This window comes from Zootermopsis nevadensis, unplaced genomic scaffold (genome assembly GCF_977971745.1).
Source record: "Zootermopsis nevadensis isolate Lab colony 2312 unplaced genomic scaffold, Znev_1.0 Znev_ptg000015l, whole genome shotgun sequence".
In the NCBI taxonomy this organism is placed as follows: Eukaryota; Metazoa; Arthropoda; class Insecta; order Blattodea; family Termopsidae; genus Zootermopsis; species Zootermopsis nevadensis.
The window spans coordinates 7387439-7412388 of NW_028259147.1; the positions used below are offsets into that span (position 1 = coordinate 7387439).

General features: G+C 36.7%; 2 protein-coding genes across 6 annotated transcripts in view; one reads left to right on the plus strand and one right to left on the minus strand.

The window, feature by feature from the left end:
- LOC110831202 (carboxypeptidase D) overlaps nucleotides 1-24950 on the minus strand; it is a 69252-nt gene that overhangs the window by 2633 nt on the left and 41669 nt on the right. For 2 of the 5 annotated variants that reach the window (XM_087349222.1, XM_087349217.1), the window contains exons 2-10: nucleotides 18282-19018; nucleotides 13054-13187; nucleotides 11727-11863; nucleotides 11228-11415; nucleotides 9672-9701; nucleotides 8580-8756; nucleotides 7926-8044; nucleotides 7363-7539; nucleotides 7119-7211 (exon numbers count right to left, since the gene is read on the minus strand). In XM_087349222.1, coding sequence (XP_087205348.1) covers nucleotides 7119-7211; nucleotides 7363-7539; nucleotides 7926-8044; nucleotides 8580-8756; nucleotides 9672-9701; nucleotides 11228-11415; nucleotides 11727-11863; nucleotides 13054-13187; nucleotides 18282-19018 — 1792 coding nt within the window. Of the gene's footprint in view, nucleotides 1-163; nucleotides 276-7118; nucleotides 7212-7362; nucleotides 7540-7925; nucleotides 8045-8579; nucleotides 8762-9671; nucleotides 9702-11226; nucleotides 11416-11726; nucleotides 11864-13053; nucleotides 13188-18281; nucleotides 19019-24950 lie in introns of those variants that run through there. The other 3 variants (XM_087349220.1, XM_087349219.1, XM_087349218.1) reach the window with 3 other exon arrangements.
- The window catches only part of LOC110840644 (tRNA (uracil-5-)-methyltransferase homolog B), a 120768-nt gene continuing 111129 nt past the window's right edge, over nucleotides 15312-24950 (plus strand). The window contains exon 1 of the mRNA XM_087349211.1: nucleotides 15312-15478. The gene's annotated coding sequence lies outside the window, so the exon portion shown is untranslated. The remainder of the gene's footprint in view (nucleotides 15479-24950) is intronic.

Consider the following 24950-nt stretch of genomic DNA (forward strand, 5'->3'; position numbering starts at 1 on the left):
TGAAGAGTTAGTAACAAATGTGTTTAGCTAGCGTACATCCCTTGATTGTACAGATGACATTATAAATGCAATGCACGAGAAAGTAAAGATTTTGTTCAAGTGAGAGTAATCTGTAAAGGATAGACAGTATAGAAGCATCGAAGATTGTGGTGCTCTTACTTACACACTGTAGTGACTTATACTGATACTACTGTTTGTATCTAAGATATGGGGAAGACAACTGACCCATCAACTGGTAAGGTTTTGTCTGTAGGGATTGCTGTTGTGTCATCTAGCTGAAATGACAGACCAACATACATACACATGTACATATATACATATATTTACATATACATACCGATGGTTTCTACAACAGAAGAGAAGACAAAATTATGGCAGTGAAATTCAAATAAATGAGAACTTTGCAAAGTTTTATTTACAGACCACAATCAGCCCTATATATGGCCTGTGCAACTTAAGACTTTTACTATATTCAGTTATGTGACTTGATTAAAATATTTATGATGAGTACAGTATTGTACAATAAAATCCACTTGGACTATCAGCCGCGTCAAGTGGTTAAAACATGACGTTTCGAGGTCAGAGATGGACTTCGAAATGTCGGTTTCTTCATGTTTTAACCACTTGACGCGGCTGATAGCCCGAGAGGATTTTATTGTACAGTCACCATGAAAGCTCAAGATCTTACAGTACAGTATTGTGTTTTCCAGTTTTGCAGTTCTCAGTTTAAAGGACAAGAATCCTCTACTGATCTGTAAATAAGTTTATGCTATAGGTATGGTATGTGATTGTTAATGCCCAGTGGATGGATTTTATAATAGTAATTGTTTCAGAAAAATAATAGAGTATTAGAATAATTCTAATTTAAATGGTTTCAAAATCTTACTTCCACAATTTAATTTCTGTTGCAGATAAAAACATGACGTTTCCAGTACACAGATCATTTGATTTATGCTGTTTATGGAAATAAACACTATTTTGGGAATTATGCAAAACGCATAAATATACTCTTTGGGGAAAATGCAGGGTTACTGATTGCTAAAGCAGGTGGTACCACTGGGCTTTAAAGGTTTGAAATTGTGACTACAGGAGCAGCTGGACATATTTCTAAATTTTCTCCAAGTATTAATTATTGTTCTAAAGGTTCATTGCAGTGGTTCAGTATCGTGTAGGAATATTTTCTTGTTATTATTGTCCATTATCTGCATCATAAAGATTTGTGTTTTAGAATCTGGTTGTGTTCCTGTCATATAAAAGGAAAGGGTTCCTACTCTGTGGTCCTTTGAGCTGAGGCTATCCTAGTGATAAGATAAGCTTTTATTTAACCTGTGTCACTTGAGAATGGGGGATTTAAATTTGGGCTGTCAGCTGAACTTTAACTATTTGATTAAGGGTTTAGTGGTTATGCTGTTGTGACACAGCAAGCTGGATTGTGTGTGAGCCATCATACATGGTTGATAAAGGTTAAAGAACCTAACAGAGTAGGTACCCCTTTATATTATTAGTAGACAGACAAAGCCAGCCCCTGAAACTGTTTTTGATCCAGACAGTGGACACTGAAAAAAGTATGCACAGTACAAAAATTTGGATGGAATCAGATGAAAACAAGTACAAATAGAGGTTACAGTAGTTTTATTTGTGCATGACTATTATTGCCTATTTGACTCCATTTTCTGCATTTGAAATACAATTTTTTCTATTATACAAAAATTTGTATGGATTAATGTACATGTAGTGTTTTAAGATTATACTCTGGATGATCACTGACAGCTTGAAAACATGGTTCATGAAGATATTTTAATATATGTGTAAAAATAACAGTATATAAACCCTTACTGACTCCATGTGCAGCAATGTATGCTTCAGAAATATGTATCCATCAGTGTAACATTTGTACTGTGGATATTTTGGCTGTACTTGTCTTAACTTCTGAACATGGATACATGAAAAGTGCCATTCAGCAAAAATTCTCAAATAGCCTACAGGGAACTTCCCGGACCTTTGCAGTTGAACACTTTATGTATACTTTATTACTGCAAACAGGAAGCAAATTCTGATGTATAAGTTTGCAGCATTAAGACTGAATTAGTGCTGTTTGTTCATGTGTACTTACAAGAAATTAATGTATATTTTTAGAAAATTAGAAGATAATTAATCATACTTGATTCTAAGCTTTGAATGTGTATGGTTTTGAGTTTTTAATGCATGAATACTTCTTTAAATCAGATCATAAAACACAACTTTAGTTTCTACTCTTTCATTGTTTTCATATTACAGAGATGCTTGACCATTTTTATGGTACTTTGATGCCAATAACTCAGATGAATAGGTGCTGACTTTTTGCTGCAGAGGTCCAGGTTAATTCCAAACAGTCCACATGGGATACTGAGTACCATGGTTTTCCTCTCTTATTCATTGCCAGTCATCATTCCACCAGTACTCCATAACTTACTACTACTGAGGTGAGATGTGGCCTCAACTTCTGTTACATTATTGCAATACTAGTACTCTGTTAGAGCTTCACTTCTGATCCAAAACTTGGGTGACTTAGAGTCAATAATTTTACCTAACTTCACAAGTTTTTGTGGTAATTACAACTTTTCCAGATTGACATAGAATGTAGTGATCGGGTGGTTATTGCGGCTTTCTCGTTATGGTCTGAATCTCACCTTTAACATTGATTGTGTAAACAAGTACATGTACATACACACACATGATAATCTGTCCCCCGATACTGTCACATTTTAAAGACTATATCAACTGTAAGGGATGCATACCATTGAATGAGATTTGACAGTTATTATTTGGAAATAACTGGAAAGTAAGATATGGCATACTTCAAGGTACTATCCTCAGAGGGACTGACAGAAACCATAAATAATCTCACTCAGAATAGTCTGTTCCATAACTGAATTTTGAACAGTGCATCTCCCAGGTCCAAGTGATGCACTGTTACAGAGCTAACATACTTATTGCTAAAAGAAAAACATACAATTCGTTTATCATATATTGCCTACAACGTTTGGACACTGTTTCTATAGGGAAGAAATGTATGGAGCAATGGATCTGTGTGTTCAGTAGCCATTTTTGGATTCTAACACATTACTACTTTAATCTTACTGATGGACTAATGTATGTCATATTCTGAATATGCAGTATTGACATTTTGCAGCAAACTTTATCTTATTAAAAAATAATAGCTAGATAAGAGCAGGAAAAAAGTAAAGCTGTCCCATTATATGCCATGTAGGCACTTGGGGAGAGAGGAGGTATAGCTCCTACTCATTCTTAACCTTAGCACTAGATAGAGCTGAGTGGTCAGTGACACCCTGGCCATGTTTTCCCCCAGGAAAAGACCCTGGTATTCATTAGATAGGAGGCTGGGTGGGCCCCAGAGCCAGTCTGGACGCAGAGGCTAGAGGAAAAATCCTCTTCCCCTGTCAGGGATTGAACCCTGATCATCCAGTTCATAGTCAGTCAAGCTCATTTCATTTTTGGGGTATCCTATGCTTTTCCAGTTTCAGATTAATTTAAGAGCCATGATAGTTTATTCATGGTGTATAATTAGGACTTATATTTCAATAATAACAAGGAATTTTTCTTTGTAACTTACCACCATATTCAGAACACCTCTGTGATCAAATTAGCCTATAGAGGCAAGTAGTCTGAGCATGACAGTGATCACTCACCTTCATTTAGAACTATGCATTACTTCCATAATCCCAATATGGCCTTGTGTCATGGTCTTGTATATGGTGGAGACTTTCAGGAGTGGATCACTCATGTTAACTGTATTAACCATACATTTGTTGAACATTTGAATGAAACGAACTGTGACTGCATTATAAAGTTTAAAATTCACTCATTTTATTTTCTGCAATTTGACTAGTCCTGTGCTAAGGTTTTTATGTATTAGGCACAATATTTAGAATTGTGATGTGCAGTGAGATTCCTTGTGTGTATAACATTAATATCCACACATTCAGCATTAAGCTTAGGAAATATTTACATCTATACAAAAAATCTTCATATTTATGCAATTGGTAATGTGTTTAAAAGTATCAGTGCTGAGTTTTCTTAGTGTTGTGGCTATCTTATTGCTGAATGAATGGCAATGAATAAAAACAGCCTATCAAAATGTGTGCTTTAAAACTAGTGCAGAGAGTGATGAAATGAAATGTATGATACTAGGTTGTTATTGTGGTGCATATCATTACAATATTCTGGGCATAGCATTGCACTGAAATGGTGAAAATGACATGTTTGGAGTAATCGGTGCCTCATACTTCAAAGTTAAAATTATTATGAAGGGTGCCTGAGAATAACAACATTCTAGTGGCAGGAGCATGAATTATAACAACAACATGCAATCACAATTTGTAACTGGCTGTTACATTCTTATATAAACCCTTTAAGACTACTGTTCTGTCACTTTGACCTTGAAATTGGAGGCAGAAATTTCCTCCATAGTACAATTAATTGTTACCATTTTGGCTTGATATATGCAGAAGACTACTGTAATGAAACATGTTTCATGTAAAGGGGATGTCACATGTATTTATTTTGTGCATGTCAAAATTTATACCTCAGGACACTTGTACAAGAAATTGTATTAGCCTATATTTTTGACCAGTTTCATGAATTTGTTTTCTCAAATTTTTATGTTCCACGTGTGACCTGTATACAAACATTTTGCCCATAGTTCTGGTTTAATGGCATTTCAGATGCAAGTGTACACATATTGGTAATTGTTAAATAATGGTGCTTTATGAACAATGAAAAATGTTGGTGACAAAGAGTATTAGAATTTACTTATTCAGTTTCTTTCATTGTAACCTTTGCAACATGTGTTGGATTTTTATGGCAGAAATGAACACCAAAAACTGCTAACATAGATCAGGCCTGTGCATACATGCGGTTGCATGTTTCAAAGATTCATATATCTGTGCTTTGCAGCATAGATAAGAAATAATACAATGATTTTCTAAAGGTTTGTTGGGACAGTGTGCTGATTCTTTGCACTGCAGTTACGCTGATCATTATGTAAAATTTGAAATTCTCGTGGTAGTGTAGATTTCACCATATTGATCACTGTCTTAAGTAGTTATTGTAACAGACACATTGTTTAAGGAGATGACACTATTTATATTATTCAAGTAAATTGCCGTAAAACTGACTTTTTTATGGATACCTCTTTGTGATAGAATTAATGTATACAACATGGGAGTTGACTGTTGTAATGAGATATAGCTGCCCTGAGTAAATAAGGGGTGTTGTCAATATGTTCACTTATTGTTTGCAATGCTTTGAATGTAATCAAGGTGGCTTATTAGTGAGATTTCAGGTTTTCACAGTGATGAGTATGAAGATGGCTGTCTTCTGAGATGTAGTTTGTTAGATATTGACTTACATTTCAGAGGAGCTTACTGCCTCAATTATCAGGGTGATGAGTTGTCACCATGATAGTGATGATGACGGTAAGCTTCTCTGAAAGATTGGCCAATATCTACCTGGCTGCATGGTGCAACGTCCAACAAGACAGCCATCTTAAATATGAGTTATTTTCAAGCACACCTTCTGATCTATGCCACTGAGATGTTTTGGCTTGAGGACATGTAAGTGATGAATTATTATGTAAATCACAGACTTAGTTAATGTTCTTATGAACAAAAATAGCTCATTTATTCATATTTTTGCTGTTGATTTTGCTATGGGATGGTTGTGTCTGCTATAGTATGTAGACTTTATTTATGTACTTGGCTGGCTATGTAAACTGTATGATGCTAAACACTTGGCTTTTGTTTTGTGATGAAATGCACAGTAGCAAAATCACATGGAATTTTCTCTCATATAAGTTTCCCTTGCTTTATATGCATGAGATATGTTCCAAGAAATAAGGAATGTAGATTGAAATGCCATAAGTGAAATACATTTATACCAGATAGATATGAGAATTCCTGACTAAAAGACAAAAAGAAGCAGTATAGTTGACCTCTCTCCCCCAATTTACATGGTACTGACTTTATTACATAATACAATGCCATGGTCATGAATCTATGGATATTCCCTTTTGCATACAAATAATTTACCTTCACATCACATGATTCAACTACCCTCTGCAACCAGGTTGCTGTCTGTATCTTTTCAGCTTTTGTCACAGTAGTAGCATGAATTTTGCATCAAAAGAGTATAGGAACATACATATTATGCTGTGGAGGAAATGCCACAACCATAATTTAGTCCAAGTTGGTTTGAGTTTAGTTTTTCAGATGGATTTGGTGGTCACAAATAATATTCAGTTTAGCTGGCTGGTTGAATAAGAATGAATATGCTTCGTATATTGTGTAGTTTCAGGTAAATGGCACATCATTAAATAAACCACATATAAATGAGGGCCTCACATGTTATCATGAATACAGTTATAAAGCAAGGGAAACATATTTCTTCTGTTACTGCTGTTTGTGAATATGTGTATGGTGCACTTAACAGCATTATACATTAATATTTGGTGTTCAGTTGTAACCCTGAGTACTACAAAAGCATTAAGCCATACATCCAATCAGCTGAATAAAAATATGACTTCCTTATAACAAAACCTGAACTGAAAATAGAGGAGCAGCAAAATACAGAATCTGAATAAGTGACTTTGCTTCCATTGATCCACTTCTCATAGATTTATGCCAGTCTCCCAGTGTGTCATGGGCAACCCTCATGTACAAGGCATCATCATTTGAATTATGGTAAGGAATGTCTGTTATTTCATGATGCCCAGGACTATAGTATGTGTATGGTTCTACAGGCAGCCATTGCTGTATCCTGGGAGTGTCTTGCCCCATCACATCAATTTCAGTTACTGCTGGTTCCCCTCCACCATCATCACTGTGTCCTATCTCCCCTCTGTCACCACCACTACTGACTAAACTTACCCCATCACCTACAACATTATCACCACTACTATTACTGCTAGTACTGTTGCTAATCCCATTACCGTCACTGCCACCACCATCACCAGGAGTAATTATGCTCTGTCTCCAAAGAGGTTGAGCTGAGAAAGGTTTTGGAGGCCTCGGGCGCCGCCGGTGCCCATTCTGATTCCTCACCTTGTGGCCTTGACCTACCTTAGCAGGATGAAGAGTCACATTGAGGAGGGTGGGGTGCTGCTCTACTACCATGAAGTCCAGTTCACGTGGCAGATAACCATCAGCATAAACCTAGAAAGTGAATATACTGATTATAAGTGTTGTAAAATATAGTGTTTATGTGTAAGAAAAGGTGCATTGAATAAATTGACATGATCTGTTTTGGAAGGACATATACAAAAATCATAAGATTACAGTTGTGCAAAAATAATTGACAGTGTACCTCTAATTTGTAGATTCCAGGCAAGAGAATCCTCCAGAATTCTCCATACTTGGTTGTTTGGAACCCAACATCACGTGATTTGACCTTGAGTGATGCTTTCTCAACTGGATTGCCGTTTTCGTCCATTACAAATCCGTGGACACCTCTGTGTGCTTCTGCCAGGAATTTAACAAGTGACTGAAATGTACAAATATGACTATGGAGAATGCTGTATGGACATGTTTGTAATTACAATGTTGCAAATACATAAGCCTCATTAATTACAGACACTTGACAAACCTGAGAAAGAACCATTGACGACTAGCAAATGAGTAAGAATGATTTAATATGTATTTGTGTGTGCGAATGTATCTATATGCATGCTGTTAATGTTGATCTTCAGGATGTAATGGAGTTTTGAATTCTTGAATTTTTCTTTTGTTGCATGTTTGTGATTATTTACTTTTTCAAATCCAATAGCACTGCAAACTGACATTTTTTAAAATGTAAAGTATGTGTTGATTATTATTTTTTGTTATTCAGTCTTTCAGCATGTCTGTGAAGATATTTGTATGGGAACTTACCATTCTGTTTTCTTCCCAGAACTTGGGAAGCTCTGATGCAGGAGGATACTTGCAGCATGAAAGCTCAAGGGTTACTTCCATGCAGCCATACCATACATAGTTAAAGTCTTGCATTCCACCTAATTGGATTAAAAGTATTGATGATTATCAACAAGTGTAGAAAGGTGTACTGCACTTTGGAATATGCATATTTTTTGATTTTGTAATGTCATTGACCTTGATATTTATTGCAGATACACTGAATGAGTTATGAATTGTTTTTCCTTAGAAAAATAATATAATTTGATTCCAGCTATTAAGGATTATCTTCCATTGATATGAACCAAAATTAAACTTGCATAAAACTTTTAGGTTGAAACCCTAATACCAGATTTCACAGAAATATGCACAGTAATTTTGGACATAATACATGGTGATGGATTGATGAACAGACATGGGTCTTTTGATTATGTATTCAGTTTATACACTTTGCACAGAAAACAAGTGAAATGTAACTGAAACAGTTTTATTAAATAGACTGAAAAACTCAGTCTGAAAGATGCAAGAGAGTGCCACAGAGCAGAGGCTCCAGTGGGCATATAAAGCATTTCCCTCTGTTTGGTCTGCAGTGGAAATTTAAATTTCATATGTGGTGTGTGCATATGGAATGCTTACCGGTGAGGGGATACCATGCTGCTCCATTTGTAATGCCTTGATTGAAGGACGGCGTGCCAGTTTTGCATGCTTTCCCGTGACTCATAATAGGATGATTATTGGAGTAAGTTAGTGCCAGGTGTTTAAATATATCATCATCTGGAGTCAGTGAAGGCGTTGACGAGTAACTGTGGAATACTGGGCCCACAAACACAAAGGACAAAGAATAATTTATTGACCACATTTATTTATGTAGGTAATTGCCTACAGTTATGAAATATTCATATGTGTTACAGGTACATAATGTGACCTAATATTTATTGCTCTTTTATCACTATTTGGGTGGATATAGGATGTGTTTTTGGTGGTGTTCTGGAAAATAAATTATTAAGAAGGAGTGTTGTTAGAAAGGCTATTTTCCTACTGCAAAGTGCATTACCTAAAGAAGGCAGCAGATCCAATTAATTCTAATTCAAGATAGAAGTTGCTGTTATTTTTAAACACTTCCCATTTTATGGCCAGCTTCTGATGCCACACCAATTAAAAGTGAGGAGTCAAATTCTGGAATATTACTTTCTCATTTTGGAGAGTTGATACATTTTAAAAGAGTAGAATGACACACATTCATGATTTTGATTTTGAGATATTGAATTGGGTGCTTTGTTTGACTTGCACTTCAGTAAGTTTTTCATTCAGGAAACATATCTTCTTCATGTACTTCAATTTAGAAATACTGTATTTTCTAGAAATTCCAACAGTTCCAAAATTTGCATAAACATGTTGGTTACATAAAATATTCTTTGGTAAAATTATTTGTTTCAGTAGAATGACTCATGCCAGAGATTGACTACAAATTAAAGTTTTACACGTTTAAATGGCGCAGTAGAAGTTATTGTAAATATGTTGTACATATTTCAGGGACTTAACTGTTAAGATGAATTTAATTTGGAGATAGTGCCTTATATTCTAGATTAGTGAAATTCTAGATCAGTTTTTCCATCTGACTTAGTAGCGATGTTTACTAGAGATGCTATAGCCATGTGAAACTTAAAATAGTGTTGAGACATTAATAAAACAAATTATTAATAACAAAACATAATGTTTTTATCTCACCTGCACAAAGTGGAAATGATTTACACATTCCTATGTGGCAGCAGGGAGAAAATTGAAAAAAAAAATAAGTCCATTATCTGATGTGGGATTCTTTAAAATTGAAAATTTTCAAAATAAATCTTTTTGTGTTAAATTACTTAGTATAACCTATGCTGTTTGCATATACATTGGTTCCTTTATTACCAAATCCTTCTATTCTTTTATGCTGATTGAAATGTTTTAGAAAAGTTATGGATCCATAACCCCCTTCCCTGTAAAAATGTGTGTTGTTTCAAATCTTGGAACAAGTTCTCTTATATATTCTGAAGTAGAATTTGGGAGGATGAAAGTGGGTTTTTGAAGGTTTAAACACAATTTTTATTCAACTTCATTTTATCATGTAACATTTCACAGGTAATAGGTTAGTCCATTATTAGGTATATTGTAGAACAGTATGTCTTCTGTTGACATGTCTATATATACACGTCTTATCCGGTGTAGCACAGAAATAAAACATAGATATTGCCTAGCAAAAATTTACTTTTATGTTTATGATGATTTATTAGAAACATTGCCTATTTTATATGTAAAAGAGGTTTTATAGCTAAGCATCATGTCACAGAACTCAAGCCAATTGTTAATCTTGGTATTAATTTAATGAGTGATTACTTAATGCTGTATCTGCTGTGTGTTGGATACACCCAGTGAGCCCTAGTGCAGGGGTAAGTAAAATACAATCTGTGAAAAAGTTCAGTCCAGACTGCTGTGATGTTCAGGTATTAATAGCATGGCTCTATTAAACAACACACATGTTCTATTTTAATTTACTGTACCTACAACTGGATATGAGAAAGTAAGGTGGGGCTCCCTCTGTATCTGATTTAATGCTTGTCTCAAAAATTTGAGAACAGGAATCAGAATTAGGATATTGTGTCAAAATTAATTATTTTATGTATTTTGGGTATACAGAATGTTCAGTCAGGGCAAATAATTGATTATTGTTTAGGTTCAAATTGTAGGCTTTCTTTGAAGCAAAGAATAATTGCCCATTTCTTCTCTAGAATCATTCTAGATAATGGTGGTGCAGGAAAGAATTCTTATAAGTAAATCCCTCCAGGCAGTCAATAACCAGTTGCATTCTTAGCTATGTTCCTGAGGTAAACTACATACACTGTTCAGAAAATAGGAGCAAAACCCTGGAATAAATGTGTATTTTGAGTGGAAATTCTTTTGGAAAGGAAGAACATGGTTTGCAATTACAATGTTGAACTGGATGCACAAAATACAGTATTGTGTATTACCATAATACTGTAAATCTGTTAATAGTTTATAATGATAATATGTGTCATGATGCAGTACATAATAAAGCAAAGTGTTGCCATGCATAAAGTGTAAAATAATGTGTGTGAGCTGGCAACTCTTCTTAAATTTATAACCTCTCTCATCTGTACTGATGAGGAGAGCAGAAAAGTTTACAAGAACATAAGTCTGTGCCTTCTGGTGATATTTTTACGTTTGTTTCTAATGTAGTAAGTTTTGTATACTTAAATACCTATATCTTATACTATGACACTTACTGGAGTTAGGTGTGTTATCAAAAGGGTAGCTGGCAACCAAAGCACCACCATGCAGCCCACCAGAGAGGACAAACTGGATCTTAGAAATCCATTCTTTAACTGCATCTGTCTCTGGCTGACCACGTTTGTTATTTTGTTTGAAGTAATCTGGAAAGTTCCTATTCAAATCAAACCCACGAGCATTGTACCTGCAATTAAAATACAAGTTTAATATCAAAGAAGTTTGTAAACCAGGCTTATCACTATGAAAGGAAAATATACTTTTTTAACTGAAATGTAAATTATGATTTTGGATTTTAATGTTCTTAAAGTTTTGTAGTTCCCACAGATTAATATGTTGTATATTTAAATAAATGGTAGTGAGACATGGATATGAGGTGATAGAAACAAAAGAAATGGAAGAGGTGAGAATTTTTGAAACCCTTAGCTGAATATGATAAAAAAGAAAGTGAAATATGTAAGAAACTTCAGTTTGATAATCTGTTTTAATTTTTCATACCTGCCCTGACCACCATCACACTGTCCTTCTCTGGCAACTTCAAAACCATCTGGATTCATTGAGGGGAGGATGTGGATTCTAGTATTGTCCAGTAGCCACTTGATGTAGTTGTCACTGTTGTAGCTTGTCACTAGGTACTGAAATTAATTACCATATATGTTATTATTTACTAAGGAAGCTTAATGTAAAAATAACAGTTCCTGCCCACACATTAAACTACTCCTGTGATGTCTGCTATTGCATATGAAGCTTTAGCCATCTAATTTAAATTAGCAGACATTTTCTATAAGAGGGAATGTATAGGTTTGGTGTATTAGTGTAGTAAGAATATGCCCATCTGAATTATTATTTGTTCATTGTACAATTTGTGTGAATAAGTACATAATGGCAGTGTGATTCTGTTTGTTTCTTGTCTGCTTATTTAGTTCTGAAACTACTGAATTAAACTTGGTACTGGAGGAGTCTGTACTAGTTTATTTCTAACATTGGTATTATTTCTTCATGACAGCAAATGCCATTTCACATTAAGTCTTAAGTATGAAGAAGAAATGGTCACCACCTATTCTAGCAGGATAGGATAATCACTATGACTGACAACCGGAGTTTTATGCATTAACTTACATATATTATATAGTTATTGAAAGCAGATTAAAAATACACTATTGGTTTCCTGAATCTAACAGATTCAGTGTAGTTCCATTTAGCTATTTGTTTTCTGGGTTCTTACAAGAGCTTCTCAGTTACCTAGGAGGTAACAGGGTGTAGTTCCCTACTGAGTATTGTTCTGACATGCATTTTCCTGCTTGAATGTTGTCCCCTCCTACAACACTGATAAGAGGTCAGATGTGAAAGTGAAAGGAGAAAACACAAGTGGGAGTCTGAAATCAAGATGGGAGCAACAGATTAGGAAAGATATCACACAGAGGGAAGACCATGGAAAGAAATCAAGAAGAAGCATTGTGGGAAGATGGAGAGGTTTGGCTGTCAGACCTGTTAGATGACTTGCCTATAGTCGAAGTGTCTTAGGAAGATGTTGATGTTACACTTGTGAGGTGTGTTTTTAAGTTGGCAGTCTGAAATATCGTGAAGTGCAGATTATATTTGTTCAAATTTGGTATCACATTTTTATACTAAATTCTTGTGTAATCAGTGAATATTCTGCTGTTATTTCAGTTCATTGCTCTGGTAACAATTTTTAAGAGATTGAAAACATGTTGAAATATGATATATTCACACCTGTGTCTCAGGATCACAAGGTCTACACTTTAGAAATTGCAGTATCAATATAAACTGCTAATCCCACATACTTTTAACTAGTAGAACTTACATGAATGAGGTGAAGCATCAACTCCCTGCCAACTGCTTCATTCCCATGCATGTTGGCAACATATTTAACATCTGGCTTTCCAATCATGTGTTCATATGGGGATGCTGATACTACCATCACCCATAGATCTCGACCTAAAACAATATTATAAGACATTAAATACAAGTAAATCTTTTATTATTTTACTATGGTTATGAAAAGTGGTTTCTTACTTTGAGAGAAGACTATAAATTGCAACCCTCTGAGAACAAGGAAGGCGTGGAAGAAAATATTTAGACTCAATAAAGGAACGTTATATTTATGCAGTTGAACTGCAGTCCCTTCATGGAGAAGGATAGTTGCTGTAAACAGATGAATGTGAGCAGTCCTGTAGTTGAGCACATGCAAGTTAAAGTGATCAAAGGGTGAAAGTGCCAGTGGAACTCACATAACAAGGGGTTGCTTGATGGTCTTGCACTTTCTTGTGTGTGTCTACTATCTTGTCTCGTTGAATAGGAAGTAGATAAACAAACCAAAATCAGGATAGATTGAACACGTAGTTTGGATGGGAGAAGCAAATTCACGCAAAATTTATTGGAAAATCTCTCCGGCCATGTGGATGGCTTAGAAGGTGATGGAAAAATAACATTAAAATATGTCATGAGAATGTACATTTTTCAAGTGGTACATGATTGTGCCCTATGTCTTTGTATGGTATTAGCTGTTTTGAATTTTTGGATTGTATAAACAAAAAGTTGGGTTAATTTTAACATGCTATCGTAGGTCCATAACAGAATATTGGCTATATGTGTATATGCCCGCAATAGATTTTAAATCAGTTGGCTGATTTTTATGAAACTTGGAATGAAGTGTTGTTATAGGTGATCCCATGTCTGTACTTCTACTTCCTTTCCACCAGTTTAACCATTGAGATGATAAGAAATTCTGAGATGAAAATACAGGTAAAAATATATCACATAACAACATGGGAACTAGGTAAAATCCTTATATTTTAAAGTAATGATGATAGTCACATGAAATTTACTTGAAATATTTTAAATGTTTCTGTGCATTTTATATAAAAAACATTTTCTCTGTGACTTAAATTTTACAAATGGATGGCAGAATTTACAGGAATTAAGGACTTGTAACTTCTTCCAAAAGTTCCTATTGTCATCAGCCTTGACTTTGTTCCAGGACATACCAGCTTGTAAAGCTTCTTTTAGGATTTTTCGCCTCCAGGTTACTTTTGAGCGACCTATTGCTCTCAAGCCCAGTTGGCATAAATTGTAGTTTCTTTATGTGTTCTCATAAAGCAAATATTTTATGGGCACATCTTGGTTGCAACTTTCTAACTCTGAAACCTGTCAGATTATAAATTCCACATGAAAAACCTGAATAATCTAAATGCATGGAGCAGAGCCCTTCTTGAGAAGCTAACAGTACACTGAGCTAGTCAAGTATTTCTCTATTTTTTATGGAATCCAAGATACATTATGTTCACTAGAGCCCACTACAAATCCCTGTCCTGAGCTATATGAATTCAGTCCACATCCCCCAAACTCTTATTTTCCTAAGATCCTTTTTAATGTTACTATCCCATAAATGCATAAGTCTTCAGAGTGGTCTCTTCTATTCAGGTCTTGCAACCAAAATTGTACATGCATTTCTTACAATTCACATGCCCCACCAAACTCATTTTATTTGATAATTCTAATAATATTTGGTGAAAAGTACAAACTGTGGAGCTCCTCATTATGTTTAATATTTCATGACATGCTGGGTTTTTTAAATTGGGTAGTTATTAGGCCCCTGCCCAACCCCATTGGCTGTCTGCACTGCTTACTCAGCAGCTATGTGGAAGCCTATTCCTTCATCCGCAACCTGAGGATGGTCTACGCCGTGGTAACAAGGAACCCACTTACAACATGAGAAACCCAAATAAATTATGATGAATAAACATGAATTTTAGCTAACAGCCAATAAATATAGCGAACTTAGCCTATGATAGATTTTCTTATTTTTGCCTTTTGACCTATTTTCTCAAGAATGTCATAAAACTAAACGGCACCAAACCGTAAAGCATATATATATATATATATATATATATATATATATATATATATATATATATTCATTAGCCTCCACGGACCGTACGTAACTCAACGCAATGTGTTATTTAGTTGTCACACGGGACCGCACCGAGCAGTGGCGCTCACAGATAAAATCTACAACATAGGCGGCGCTGTTAATTGTAACTAGTTCGAGAACAAATGGCGTAGTGTATTTTTGGTCGTGTCGCGTGTGCTGCACATCTCTTTGAGATATATTTGGGATATACTATTCTTGTTGTGTTTGTCATTAGTGGCTTTCTATGCTCATTACTTGTGTTCTGTGTTCAGTACTGCATTGGGAAGATATAATGGATACATCACCATTTATCTCTGTAAGTTACATGTGTGTGTGCTCACTACTTTTGATTCAAAAGCGCGCGCTGACATTATTATGAGGGTGACGAACCCGGGACCTCCAAAATACGAGTTATGAGTCCCAATCACGATGTGATTACACTGCGTTCTGAATCAACGCATTTAAAGGAAATTTAGATTGTAAGTTTACTAATACCGAGAGCTACTGTTTACTTGCCAGGGAATTGGAAGTCGTCCAGTCTAACAGGTTTCTTTTATATTTCCTTATACATGCCATGGGCGTACCTTATAAATAGATAAAGTGGCCAAAAATGCATTTCGGTCCTTAACTTCTCATACTAAGAAGTGAATACAAACGGATAAAAACGATTGTAAAGAAATAAACCACAATAAACTTTCAGAATGACTAGGCCTATACCGTAGAATTAGGAACCGTTTGATGGACACGAATTTTAACTGTGGGACGCACGAGAATAGGGCACCTGTAATTCGAACTGAATGTAATGGTTTAGTACTTTGCACTCGTATTTTGGAGGACCCGTATTTGTTATTCTCAATACTTGTTTAACAATAACTGCTAAAAAAATCCATTTGACTGTAGGCTTCTTTTGCACGTGTGTATCGTGTACCTGTCTACACGTCGGCATTAGCACATTAATATTCAGAAAGATATTCTGTCTAAGAAAGCAAGTGTTTATATACACGTCATATTTATTAAGAAGGTAAAATTAAGCATGCAAATTCTTATAACATATGTGCGTCCTTCTTTTTCCTCCACAAGTTAAAATGGCCTTTCCATTGCTATACCTTCCCATACAACTGGGAGAAAATGTGCATGTCATTTCAGGGACCCTGCCTTCTTGAGTTCAGTTGCTTGTCACCATTATAACAGATAAACTACATTATCAAATAGGCCATGTTTATGGCTTCCAGTCTACATTTATAACGTCTCTTAACTAAGGTTGCTTCCAGTAGCAAATTTGATGTATGCCAGTTTCTGTTAGGCTTTTTATTTTAACATTCTCACAACGCATGTTTCACTTTCAAAATCGGTTTGAATGCAGTGATGTGTAACCCTTGCTAAAGTATATCCTCTGATTTATTTTTCAAATGTATTGTCACTAGATGTACTCTGCTGAGCTAATAGGCACATATAAATCTTTGTACTAATTTTACTAAATAGTGTATTGAACTTAACTTCGAGCGGACGAAGATATGACACGATTTTTCCTTCGAGAACCATAAGATTGACATTTTTGTCTCAGAGTCATAAAAAACGCACTTTTAACCAGCGAGGTTTTATGTAGGCCTATAGACCTATATTTGCATCAGGTGTGTAGTTAAATATTTGTGAAATTAAAACCTATAACCAAATTGCATTCTTCAGCGTCTCGTAAGTACCATTTCTGCTGCGCTGCACGTTCTGAGTTGCCTTCACTCGCCTGTGCTCTGCTGTTCGTGTTGCAACGTTGTGCGATTTTTATGTTGTCTTAAATCGTGTAATTTGGCAAGGCTACGGTCTCTTTTATCTTGAGGCTGACCGCCCCTCGAGTAAAATAATCGACCTCTCGTACTATACTTGCAGCAATTGTTCGCTTGAGGACAATTCTAGTGTGATATCTCTTTGTTTACATGAGAATGACACCGAGTCGGTCACTCTGTGGCTGTCTGAGAACACACTGCCGAATTAAGTGACATAACCTAAGAGAGATCAAATAAGCAAGCATAACAATTCCAGCTCGTTCTCTCTGCTTCTGCCTTTAGATTTTCCTATCATATATGCTGACTTTGATGTTGTTCTATAAATAGCATAAAACATTCCCTTGGGGGGAGGAACTAAGGGGGACCCCCCATTATATTATTTGATTAAAATCAATCCAATGATTCTCAAGATGACACAGCATAGAAACTCCTTTTGTTTAGTTGTCTCAAAAATCCTAATACTTGAGACAAAAGTGCTTCATTTGAATCTATAATCGTTTGTTCGTCATATTTTTCGCTACTATAGGAATGATTATTTAGCGAGTTAGGAGATGCGCGCAGACGCGCATATAGCTCTTAGTATAAAGTGTCTGTTATTGCTGTCAAGTCCTAGTCACAGTTGGAATATCTCAATAAATTCAAATAAAACTGCCCAAAATAAAATTTAATGGAAATACGTTCGGTGATTCTCGAGTCATATGTGGACAGACGAATGTTCGGAGACCGACATTATTAATCTATCAGGCGATTTTTTTTCAAAATACCATTCAGAACGCCATAAAATTGACAGGCGAAATTTACATCATGGAGACTGAGATTTGAGGCTTTCACGATCGTGAACATTTGGCTTGTGGTCTTCTGGGTCATGAAAATGGAGACGATGATTTCTTCCGAAAATATGGTAACAGCTTACAAGACTTCAAGTCATCATATGCCAGAAGAGCAAACATCTGCACGATGAAGAGTTTTATGGCTTGCTCTCTTAACCTAATATTTGTATAATTATTAAATAAAGAAGGATGGATTGGACGAGACATGTAGCACATATTGAAGAAATGGAAAAGAACACAACATTTTGATCGAAAATATTAATTACTAGAGAAATATGTTGTCAAGTTGTGAATAGGTTTTATCTTAATAAGTGTAGAGTCCTATGGCGAATTAGTATGAACGTGTTGAAAAATATTCGGCTTTTTCGGCGTTTGTTGGTAAGATGGTTAACTGCCAGCTGTACCGTGGAGTGGGTTGGAGTTTTTGTGAAGTTTGCAAGAATCGTGGGACTGATCCCGGCAGGGAACCTGATGGGGTACTTACAAACTTACCAGGCGAAGTTCTTACCTTGGACAGATTTGCCGATAGAATACAGTGCTGTGAGGTTTGGGAACTTGGATGAGGTTGTCCTCAGGAACTTTGTCAACTTGTCGTAGTTGTGATACTTGAAGTCCAAAGAGTAGGACCCATCCTGATGATGGGAGTTGATGTTTGCTGCTGCAGCAGACAGAGAATCGCCTCCACTGTAAAATTGATTATGATTGTTGTAACTTGGATCGTAAGAATAACCAGGGCGGTAACTGTTTCCTACGGCACGGTCCAGGCCAGCATTCTCAACCGCACGAAGGGATCCAGCACTATCGGGATTGTACAGTCCAGTAGCTTCACTTTTGTCACTGTATGAAGTAACTTCTGGCGTTTCACCTGCTGTGGAAGAACTTCCGATACCAACTTCTCTGTCACCACCAACACTACCAGGATAGAAGCTCGGGGACACATCTGAAGAACTGCCTATACCCACAGAGTGAAGTGAACTACCTTGATTTTCGGTGGGATATAAACTTGGACCGGCGTCAGAAACACTCCCGACGCCGACGGATCTCAAAGAACCAGAGGGATCTCCGAGTTCCTTCACGTGTATCGAATCGACGCTAGTTTTGTCGTCGAAAGTGATGCGACTCGAACTCCTCTCACTCTGCAGTTCTTCGGCGCGGATGTACTGGACAGCCAACACGTACAGGTAGAAAAACACCACAACTAGTGTGGAAGCGTACCATGAAGACGGCTTCATGGTGTGCTGGCTCCTGAAACAAAAAGATATTCTATTCATTTCGATGAACTAAAGGAACACAACCTCAGAACTGCTGGTCATCAGAAATTTCGATGCTTAGTAATGATAATTACTGTCGATATCTTTTCGGTCATCTTCGTATTTCCTTTGGAGTCTCTTGCAGGAACAGAATTCGACTTACTAACTAATTTGGACTACCTAATCTAACAAATTCGCTGCAGCTATGAAATAACTAATTTATTAAATATGCTGGTTAAGCTATGTAAGGAACTAATTAGCAACAATGTCTAAATATATTCAAACATATGCACGGCTGAACGACATACGCTAGTTCGATCACTGTTGTACTGTATGCACTTACGTGTAGGCTTACGCAATCGTACGTTTAAGTTGACCAATATTTTGACGGTTTTCCATATTTTGTGATGATACGATTTGGTCGTAGTTCTGAGGGTATGTCAGATGGACCGAAAACCAAACGGTTTTCCATAGTATTTCCAACTGTCAAAAATATCGAAGCACGTTAGTGCTCTCAGACGGTAAATTACATGATGCAGACCATTCTTGAGCACGTTATAGTGCTAAGTTAGTCAAGAAATTCCCCGATTTTATAGAATACCGATAGTTCATTACCGTATTCACAACAGCCTGCCATTGGATTTTCCACACCTTCACATCTTGTTTCTCAGTGAGTGATTACATCCCATCTACGGCTAGGCCTCTAGGCCGATGGCTCTTGATTTGTGTGTATTTCGCATTTATCAATATATGCTACAGGTTTAGTCCATCTCATACGTCTTCATTCAAGGGCAATAACAATATTAGGGAAGAACACAAATTATGAAACTTCTTAGTACGTAATTTCTCCCAATTCACGTTATCTGAAATGTGTTCAAATAACTTCCTCAACACTTTGTTCTCAGACACCCTTAATCTATGTTTTTTCCCCTTAGAGAGAGATCATTTTTTATTCCTGTACCAAAATCATGTCACGTTTGCGGATATCGATCATTGACTGTAGCATAAAGATACTGTGACCTGGTTTTCCTTTTTCCGGGACATACTGTGCACACACCGATGCAGGTTATTCCTATCTATTCATAATACTCGTATGTAATGGCCCGATGTATGTCAACTAGCTTGGAATGTGGGACGGGAAGTAAAGCAGATAACGCTCTTCCTTCCGGACAACGTAGGTACAGGCTATAATGCTAGTGTTCATACCAAACATCATTTTAAATCTAAAAATAAAGAAAAACAGATTACATTATTCTCCCGGCTAGTCACACTGGCCAAGGGGTTCGAGGTTTCGAATCCAATCATGTTCATTGCCACTGCCCCCTCTCCACATCCTTAGCTTATGATTTCAGGGAAGGGAATCAATCACAGGATTAGGCAAGACTTGAAATCTGTCAAGACACAATCTGGAAAAACGTTCTTCTTTTTGGGGGGCCGAGAATGTGTCTGTCACTCTAGGAGAAAAAATCAATTACGTACATTTGTTAATTAAGATTTCAAAAAAATATTTGATCCTAAGAGGCATGTGAACTGAGAATGTTCGACGAAAAATGAACACCATTCTGACAACCCGCGAACACGCTAGTATAGTAATATAGAACATTGTTTATTGTTAATTGCTTTATTTATAAGCGACTTTCTGTGTAAAACAGCTTTTGTTTCTGTTGTTAAGTTTGACCAGTTGCACAGTTGCAGTGCTATCCACAATACATATAAGGCATATATAGCCATGTTTCTATTATCTAAATTACCTATTGTTTTAGAAAAGAATTCGTCAATATTTTTCATATCCCAGTGGTCTTGATGTAGCATATTACAAATAAAATTTATAGTAGGTAAACTAGCTAAACTACAGACCACATGAAATTATTTTTCTTTGCATTTTATTAAATATTCACCGAATCGAAAAACGTTACAAACATAAATAGCAGTCCCAACGAAAATGTGTGCTTTACATCGTATAATTTTTATGATAATCAGTATTTTATGTTTTAAAGACCTGCACCTGGCAAACTATTAGGTAGATTTTGTCGTGACTTCAATATGAACTTCACCTACACATGACCTCATTTTGACACGGGTATGGTCAACCAGATATTTACGGTATCGAAGAAATAAAAATGAAAATATGTGATCTTGAGAATTTAAAAACCTGTATTTGGCAAACGATTGGGCCAATTCTGTCGTGACTTCGATATGACCTCGATCTATACGAGACCTCATTTTCACATGTGTATGGTCAACCAGGTATTTACGGTTTGGCAGAAATACGCGTTAAAAGATATACAACTGAGAATTTGAAACACCTGTGTTTGGGAAACTATTGGTCCGATTTTGTCGTGACTTCCATATGACCTTGAACTAAATGTGACCTCATTTTCACATGAGTTTGGGCGACCAGGTATTTTTGGTTTAGCAGAAATAAACGTGAAAAAATATGACCTTGATAATTTTGAAAAACTATATCTGGCAAAGTACTGGGCCGATTTCGTCACGACTTCCATATGACCTTGACCTATACAAGACCTCATTTTGATATGAGTATGGTCTAGCTAATACAACCCAAAGCACGCTGTATCAACCTTACCTAACCCAACCTATACCAATCTAACCCAACCTAACGTAACGTAACCTAACCTAACCCAACCTAACCAAACCTAACTTAACCAAACCTAACCCAACCTAACCTAACCCAACCTAACCTAACCCAACCTAACCTAACTTAACTGAACCTAACCTAACCCAACCCAACCTAACATAACGTAACTCAACTTAAGGTAATCTATCTTATCAGAAATTAGTCACTGAATATATATTGTGACCTTCATATGCCCTTGACCAATCTATGACCTATATATGATGTGTGCAATTTCAATCAGATCCCCACAGTTCTCTATGTATATGCGTGAGGAAATTGTACTTCAAGTGACCTTGAAGAGTTTGAGGCCTCTAATTCTCAGTTTGCGTGACCTTGTCGTGGTCTTGACATGACCTTCACCTATACGTGACCTCATTTAGACATGAGTTTGGTCAACCAGGTTTTCACGGTTTGGCAGAAATAACCGTGAGAAGATATGACCTTGGGAATTTCTCAAGACCTGTATCTAGGAAACTATTGGACCGATTCTGTCGGACATTCTATATGACCTTGACCTATACGTGACCTCATTCTGACATGAGTATGGTCGACCAGGTGTTTAACGTTTGGCAGAAATAATCGTGAGAAGATATGACCTTGGGAATTTCTCAAGACCTGTATCTAGGAAACTATTGGACCGATTTTGTCGTAGATTCCATATGAGCTTGACCTATACGTGACCTTTTTCTGACATGACTATGGTCGACCAGTTAATTAAGGTTTGGCAGAAATAATCGTGAGAAGATATGACCTTGAGAATATTTCAAGACCCGTATCTAGGTAACTATTGGGCCGATTTTGTCGTGGCATCCATATGGCCTTGACCAATACCTGAACTCAGTGTGACATGAGTATGGTCGACCAGGTGTTCAACGTTTGGCAGAAATAATCTTGAGAAATATATGACCTTCGGAATTTCTCAAGACCTGTATGTAGGAAACTATTGAACCGATTTTATCGTAGATTCCATATGAGCTTGACCTATACGTAACCTCAACCTGATATGAGTATGGTCGACCAGGTATTTAAGGTTTGACAGAAATAATCGTGAGAAGATATGACCTTGGGAATTTCTCAATACCCGTATCTAAGAAAATACTGGACCGATTTTGTCGTAGATTCCATATGAGCTTGACCTATACGTGACCTCATTCTCACATGAGTATGGTCGACCAAGTATTTAAGGTTTGGCAGAAATAATCGTGAGAAGATTTGACCTTGGGAATTTCTCATGACCTATATCTAGGAAACTATTGGGCCGATTTTGTCGTAGATTCCATATGAGCTTGACCTATACGTGACCTCATTCTCACATGAGTATGGTCGACCAGGTATTTAAGGTTTGGCAGAAATAATCGTGAGAAGATATGACCTTGGGAATTTCTCAAGACCTGTATCTAGGAGACTATTGGACCGATTTTGTCGTAGATTCCATATGAGCTTGACCTATACGTGACCTCATTCTGACATGAGTATTGTCGATCAGGTATTTACGGTTTGGCAGAAATAATCGTGAGAAGATATGACCTTGGGAATTTCTCAAGACCTGTATCTAGGAAACTATTGGACCGATTTTGTCGTGGATTCCATCTGAGCTTGACCTATACGTGACCTCATTCTGACATGAGTATGGTCGATCAGGTATTTACGGTTTGGCAGAAATAATCGTGAGAAGATATGACCTTGGGAATTTCTCAAGACCTGTATCTAGGAAACTATTGGACCGATTTTGTCGTAGATTCCATATGAGCTTGACCTATACGTGACCTCATTCTGACATGAGTATGGTCGATCAGGTATTTACGGTTTGGCAGAAACAATCGTGAGAATATATGACCTTGGGAATTTCTCAATACCCGTATCTAGGAAACTATTGGACCGATTTCGTCGTAGATTCCATATGAGCTTGACCTATACATGACCTCATTCCGACATGAGTATGGTCGACCAGGTATTTAAGGTTTGGCAGAAATAAACGTGAGAAAATATGACCTTGGGAATTTCTCAAGGCCTGTATCTAGGAAACTATTGGACCGATTTTGTCGTAGATTCCATATGAGCTTGACGTATACGTGACCTCATTCTGACATGAGTATGGTCGATCAGGTATTTACGGTTTGGCAGAAATAATCGTGAGAAGATACGACCTTGGTAATTTCTCAAGACCTCTATCTAGGAAACTATTGGACCGATTTTGTCGTGGATTCCATATGAGCTTGTCCTATACGTGACCTCATTCTGACATGAGTATGGTCGATTAGGTATTTAAGGTTTGACAGAAATAATCGTGAGAAGATTTGACCTTGGGAATTTCTCATGACCTATATCTAGGAAACTATTGGGCCGATTTTGTCGTAGATTTTATATGAGCTTGACCTATACGTGACCTCATTCTCACATGAGTATGGTCGACCAGGTATTTAAGGTTTGGCAGAAATAATCGTGAGAAGATATGACCTTGGGAATTTCTCAATACCCATATCTAGGAAACTATTGGACCGATTTTGTCATAGATTCCATATGAGCTTGACCTATACGTGACCTCATTCTGACATGAGTGTGGTCGATCAGGTATTTACGGTGTGGCAGAAATAATCGTGTAGAAGATACGACCTTGGGAATTTCTCAATACCCGTATCTAGGAAAATACTGGACCGATTTTGTCGTAGATTCCATATTAGCTTGACCTATACATGATCTCATTCCGACATAAGTATGGTCGACCAGGTATTTAAGGTTTGGCAGAAATAATCGTGAGAAGATATGACCTTGGGAATTTCTCAAGACCTGTATCTAGGAAAATACTGGACCGATTTTGTCGTAGATTCCATATGAGCTTGACCTATACGTGACCTCATTCTCACATGAGTATGGTCGACCAGGTATTTGAGGTTTGGCAGAAATAATCGTGAGAACATATGATCTTGGGAATTTCTCAAGACCTGTATCTAGGAGACTATTGGACCGATTTTGTCGTAGATTCCATATGAGCTTGACCTATACGTGACCACATTCTGACATGAGTATGGTCGATCAGGTATTTACGGTTTGGCAGAAATAATCGTGAGAATATACAACCTTGGGAATTTCTCAAGACCTGTATCTAGGAACCTAGTAGACCGATTTTGTCGTGGATTCCATATGAGCTTGACCTATACGTGACCTCATTCTGACATGAGTATGGTCGATCAGGTATTTACGGTTTGGCAGAAATAATCGTGTAGAAGATACGACCTTGGGAATTTCTCAAGACCTGTATCTAGGAAACTATTGGACCGATTTTGTCGTA